Source organism: Lolium rigidum, chromosome 1 (genome assembly GCF_022539505.1).
Source record: "Lolium rigidum isolate FL_2022 chromosome 1, APGP_CSIRO_Lrig_0.1, whole genome shotgun sequence".
Lineage (NCBI taxonomy): Eukaryota > Viridiplantae > Streptophyta > Magnoliopsida > Poales > Poaceae > Lolium > Lolium rigidum.
The window spans coordinates 292,206,271-292,212,949 of NC_061508.1; the positions used below are offsets into that span (position 1 = coordinate 292,206,271).

A 6,679-nucleotide genomic window follows, 5' to 3' on the forward strand; every position below is an offset into this window, starting at 1 on the left:
CTGTCTCCTCTACGGCCCCCAATAAATGATCAAAGAAAATTGTACATATAACTTGAGTAAACTATGTTTCACATTGCTGTTATGTTCCTTGCAATAGAACAGGTGTCTTACTGGTACTCAGCAAATCTCAATCTAGATGCATGCGTGATAATGGGGATGATCAACAAACCAAGTTGATAAGCTAGCATATACGAATAGTACTAGTAGTGAGCCTGTCAAAATATATGAAACACAAGAGATTTTGAAGAAAACTTTAGTTGAGATAGTCCAACGACTGTATACAAGTAATCTGATTCGGCATCGAAACACGATCATATCAATTTTATTTCAAGTTCATATATCGAAAGTTAAATCTGGCAAAGCATAGGCTCGTTGTATTCTAGACGAAATAAAGTACCAAGTTCTCAGGCATTTTCTCTCGAGAAAATAAATACAGCAAGGAACTCAGCATATATTATCCCATTGAATGTAATACAAATTTCAAACCTCACTTAAGTTGGAAGTATCTCACGTTGAAAATGGGCCTAATTAATCGGTGGTATGAAAACAATTGCTTATGAGCTATAGATAATTTATGGTGTTTGCATCACTAATTCAATGAAGAGAAAAGAAGAACTAAATCTATTATTTTATCAAGGGAAAAATATTATGGTTCGAAAAAGAATGTTATGGTTAAGCATCCCAAAAACATCCGAGATGCTGACAAAACACAAGAAAAAAAATTCAAGGCCAGATAAGCACAGAAGATAACAAGACAAGTATTTGCTTGAATGTAGTAACTCCTTTGAATTAACATTTGATAAATCCGTATATCACCATATAGTCAACACATACAATGAAAGCTAGCTAGGCTACCCAAACAATTAGAAATGCACTCGCCTCTCTCATAACCATACATGCACAGATCGATATCCCTTGATTAATGAAGCTGCATATGTATAATTCATCTTTTTTTCTCAATTAAAACACACCCCATCACCGTTGGCACTATGGATCCTTATGTACGCCTGCTTGCAGCTCCATGTAGAGTATACAGAATTACAGATAGCACGTACTAATAGCTAGCTAGGTGTCTTAGCGCTCGTCCCACACCTCAACTGACATGCGTATATACTTACCCAGTAGTAGACCGTAGCCCTAGAGCTCGATCAATCAGTTGCTCTTCCAGTGGCGATGGTCGCTGCCAACAACGCCAGCTCCGGCGCCGGCGGCGGTGGTGACGGCCGCGTGGTCGACCTCAGAGGAGGGGTCGCGGTCGTCGTCGTCGAGGTCGAAGCAGTCGATGCCGCAGGGGGCGTGGCCGCGGCCGAACGCGCGGATGTGGTCCTTGAGGGAGCGCTTGTGCTTGAAGTCGGAGCCGCAGGCGCAGTACCAGAGCTTGCCGCAGTTCTTCTCGTGGGTGCGCCAGTCGCCGCGCACGGCGAAGGCCTTGCCGCACTTGCGGCACATGAAGGGCTTGATGCCGTGCTTCCGCTTGTAGTGCGTCTGCAGGGTGCGGAAGTCCTTGAGCGGGCGGGCGCGCGGGTGGTCGACGTTGTTCCGGCACCCCGACGCGCAGCAGTAGCACGGCAGCCGGAGCATCGCCGTTGGCTGCGTCCCGCGCAGGGACTCGGGCCCCTTCCGGTACTGCGACCCGTGACCCCACATGTGCATCTGCATCGTATATATCCATGGATCAGAAGAAATTACACTGGTAGATCAGACAGGGTCGTTATGGTTTACACATGACATGCATCGACATGGACGAAATGGATATGGAGTAGTGGTGTGAGTTCGTTGCGTGTGTGCAGCCCGTTGGGAGCTATATGGAACCGCATTGCTGCTGCATGCACTGTGGCTAGTCAGGAGGGGGAGAGCTACGAAGGTGCAAGACGAAGTGATGGCTCTCCATCTTCACGTGCTTGGGGCACCGGGGGATGGGGGCATAATTTAAGTTGCAGAGGGACCATCTCTCATATCTTGGATGCCTAGCTAGCTGCATAGTAGATGTATCAATTGGGGAGAGAACAAAAGGGATGTTATCAAGAAGGGGTCTGAGCAAATGGACTGTGTGGCAGTGTGAGGGAGGGCACTGCTCGTGGTGGGGTTTGTTGCAGGGAAGGGTAGTCTGTGGCCGGCGTTCGCTTGCAGCGATCTGTGTAACCTTGAAGGAACTGATCAAAGAAAGATAAAGATGCCTTTTTGCTAGATCTTTCACCTCATCAGATCTCCCCCCTTTCTCTCTCTGCGATCCAGCCTGCTTCGAATTGAAAAGGCAACACAAGCACAAACTCCAAGATCGATCAGTACTAGTACTGACCAGTACCAGCATAGGAGCTCAGAGTTCTCCATGTCCATGGCCGTGACGTTCCAGAGCCATTACTGCGTGCATGCCCTCTCTCCTCCTCCCAGGTTCAGTCAAATCAAAGGTACGGCCGAGAGAGAGAGAGAGAGAGAGAGAGAGATCAAGTGCCCAGCGGCACTTGCTCCTAGATCCACCACCACTGCACCTCTCATAGGACAAAGGAAGCCAGAGGTGCATGCACAATGCTGAAATTCGAGCAGCAAAGATCAAAAAAAAAAAAAAAAAGGTTCAGAACCAAACATGCAAAATTAACCCAAAACCCTCCTACCAAGACCAAACTGAATCACAAGTTCAGAACAAACAGAAACAGAAATAAAGAAAAAGAAATCCGATGCATGCACGATCGATGCGACAAGGAATGGAAGAGATCCATCCATGAATGGATGTATTGATCCGATCGCCTCACCTGCATGTTGTTGTATCTGTTGAAGGTCTTGTAGCAGACGGGGCAGGAGAACTGCGTGGGTCCAATGAGGATCTGGGACGGGGTGGGGATCCAGTACTGCCCCTTGGTCAGCCTCCCTACGCCCAGCGACGCGCACCCCACCCCCAGCGCCATCGTGCTCCCGTCCTCCTCCTCCGCTTCCCCTTCCTCTTCTCCTTCCTCCTGCTGCTTCTCGCTTCTCTCCTCAGCTCCGCCTGCTGCTGCATCTTGTTCCTGATGGTGGCCGGCTGCTGCGTCGGAGGGGCCGGGGCTGGGAAGGCCTATGTGTAGGGCCACGGTGACCTCCCCGGCTCCCTGATCAGCAGTTTCTGCAGCTTGGTTGCTGCAGGCGGCCGTGGTGATGAGCTTGTCCTTGTGATCTTCTTCATCATGGTGTTGATGGTGGTGCTGGTGGGTTGAGGAGGAGGGCGTGAGGCTGAGGAGGGGGAGGGCTTCCCTGATGGGAGGGGACGAGGGAGATGGTGGGTGGTGGAGGTAGGAGGCGTAGCTGGGAAAGGAGGAGGAAGAAGCTGGGTTGGAATAGCGCAGGTTGTAGCCTCTCAAGAAATTCGTGTAGGGATCTCCCATGGATGGATGGATGGATGGATCGATCCACTAGCGGTGCAGCTCAAGATAGAAGAAGAACTGTGGAGGGGGGATGGCAGCTAATATAAGCCGAGAAAGAGAGAGAGAGGCTTGAGTGTATGGATCACCACGATCGAGAAGAAGAAGATGAGAGAGGAAGGCAGAGTGAGAGCGACCCAGATAAAGGCGTTGTGTGTGCGGGTAGTAGCCCTAAAGGTGCAAATGAGGCTGTAGAGGGAGAAAGGGAAGTTCACTAGAGAGAGAAGAAGAGGGAGAGGGATGAGGATCACCTGGCTGACAGCATAGAGAGAGGAAAAGTTTTGATGGCGAGTAGGAACAAAATCAAAAGGTTTGGAAGGGGAAGAAGAGGAGTGTGGATACTACACTTACTACTAGTGCTGCTGCTAGCATGTCTGTAGTCAGTAAATGGTGATTCATTCATAATTAAATCTTGGGACTTGGAAGGTTGAATTGTTCTCTCCTTCCCTTGTTATTCCCATGGAAGTATGGGAACCAAATATCCCCTACAATTCTTTAATTGACCACAGACAAATATTTATGTCACTCAACAGTTATGCCTGCAGAAAATTCTGTGACCATATACTGAAACAGTTACCCTATGAACCTGTTTCTCCTCAGCAACTTAACGTTTGTTTTAGCATGCTCAAGTAAAAGATAAAATTAAAGCAGTGAAACGTGCACATGCATGCACCATGTAGGTGTACAAAACAAACCCAAGCAGAGAGATACTAGATCACGGAGAAGAAGATGCTTAGATGGCCCAGGACTAGCTTCCATTGCATACGCTTTGCGCTAGCGACGTGCATGCCGTGACCCCACCTAGAGAGAGAGAGAAATGGTTAGAGATAGAGAGAGGGGGATGGAGTAGTACCAACAAACAACACTGTTCTGCCTTGGCCATAGGTGCAAATTAATCATATGAATTGCTTGTGTATTGCCAAGAAACAATCAAACTAACAAACTGTATGGCTATAGCTAGCTATCCCGCTTGTGGCTTTTGCTTTGCGTAGTGGATACTAAAGCATAACCTTTTTTTTGTCTGTAGCTTTTCCATGTTAAGTCATAGATTGCCTTGGTGATTAAATAATGAGTGTGCCTGCATGTTGGTTTGATGCTTGTATCTTTGTATGTTTAAAGACTCCTATTTTGATTAGTTTAGATCATGGAGCAGTTCTCCTTAATAAGTAAGCTATTTGTTGGTACAACCTGGGACAAATCACACTATACAGCGCATATGACAATTCTTTGAAAATAAATTATAACGCTCCCACTCTGTACATAATAAATACATGTCCTTTTGGAAATTGAAACGTTCTCCGAGAAGCACCTTTGATCGTTATTACATATATTGGTAATAATATAAATCCATATTCTGAAAGTATCTCTCGTGATAATTCTATACACATGCTAGTTTCAATGTGGATATCAATATGTAATAGTTAAAGTTAGTACACTTTCTAGGATGACATATATCTATGGATGGAGGCAGTATGTATTACGGAAGAACCATTATTACTTGATATCTTGGGTTTTAATCAATTTCCGATTTAACCCATGAAATCTAATATGTACAAGGCACCTTTGACCCCAAAATAGATATATTTGGCGAGTGAAAATGATCATGATTTTCACATGGTGCAACATAGCTAGAATGAAAATCATAGATTTTTCTAGATTTAGGAAAAAAAAAGGAAAACATGTTTCTTCGGATTATACAATTCGTAGAAGATTCTATGCAAACTACAGTAGAAAAATGATATGTTCAAGAAAAAAATCACAAGACTTGAAGTTATTAAAATAACTTAGAAAAAGAGAAATGTCAGAAATCTTCCAAGAATGTTTCGATTTCATGGAAATTTATGAGTTTTTTGTTTGTTTCCATAATTTTCCATTAACATCTTAGTAATTTTGACTTTCATTGTATGTAGAATGTTTATGTTATTTATTTCACTCTACTCGGATCATCGGGTTTTTGTTCAATCTTGCAAGTTTCATAATTTTTTTAATTGTGAGATTGGCGTGTGAGATAGAATAGTGCATCTATGCATCATACATATATTGCTAAGTGGCGAGGTCTACCAAGTTTATTTGGGTTATAAATATTATGTTAGAAGATGTTTGGCACTGAATATCAGAAAATAGGTACGAAATCAACCAATAGTTGAAAGAAAAATTCCCATTATCATAAAGAACAACCAAAACCCGTATTTTATCCGTGAGTCCAAAGATGGTGCTCAACATAGGTAGCACTATCTATCCGCGTGTTTCGCTTTTTTAAGGATATATATATGACAAAGGTGAAAGAAACATAAGCTAATGTTTCCGTTGAAGGGGTAGTTTTGTAGTCCATATATACTTTTGACGTGCCATTATATGCTTTTGTTGATGATGAGGCCTTTGCGATGATTTCATCAATGTAAAATCTATGTGATATATCCCCTAGTCTTCAGTAGGAGATGTGAGTGGTGTTTTATGCGTTGTATGTGTGGTCATATTCATATTGTTTTTTCTTCAATATTTATGGGCATTTAAACATAAAATTGATATGCCTGCCAGGTGATATATATTGTTCATTTATCAATTAAAAAGCAAGAACTTGATGATGTTGGAATTTTCCGTGGGATTTAGGCCTATTAATCCACTAAATTCCTGAAAATCTCAAGTGGCATCGCTAGTAGGAAAAACGTTATAGGTGACATTATGTTGGCGGCGTTTGCAAAACAGTCAATGCTACCTGTATTTTTCTACTGACGGCGTATCATTTTCACAGGCATGCCACTAATTTGTGGGGCCCAATGAATTCTTGTAATGGTAATAATGGTGGCGTGCCTTTCTAGGTCGCGCCACCAGTATTGTTGGCCAAACCCACAGTCCTCCAACTGGCAGCGTGGCTTACTGGGACACGCCACTAACATATGTTGCCTACCCCACGCTTGTGTATATGCGCGGCGGCTCAAAAACCCTATTCCACAGTTTCCCATTCGATCCGCTCCACCTGCCGATGTGCAGTTACTTCACGCCGCCACCGCCCCTTTTCTTCCATGCCCCATCCCCGTCCTTCCTCCACGCTGCCGCGGCCAGATTTCCTCCATGCAGCCCCCTTCCCCCAACCATGTTTGTTTCATCGTCGACCTGCCTCCATGTTTATGTCCACCTCGCCATCGTCCCATCTTCATCCACATCGCGGCCTCCATCGATCGGTGAGCCTTTCCCTCGTCTAGTATTTTTCAATGTAGGATTAATTGTTAGATACATTGTTTTCTAAATTTTTAGTGAAATTGTTAGATAGATTGTTATGTGAATTT

At 44.4% G+C, this 6,679-nt stretch overlaps 1 protein-coding gene across 1 annotated transcript; it reads right to left on the minus strand.

The window, feature by feature from the left end:
• Positions 1 to 1,152: 1,152 nt before the first annotated feature.
• LOC124660208 (zinc finger protein WIP2-like) lies at positions 1,153 to 3,356 on the minus strand. The gene is made up of 2 exons (XM_047198005.1): positions 2,751 to 3,356; positions 1,153 to 1,653 (listed from the first exon to the last, which is right to left on the minus strand). Exons 1-2 carry the CDS (start codon positions 3,354 to 3,356, stop codon positions 1,153 to 1,155), a joined length of 1,107 nt encoding a protein of 368 aa, XP_047053961.1.
• Positions 3,357 to 6,679: the final 3,323 nt, after the last annotated feature.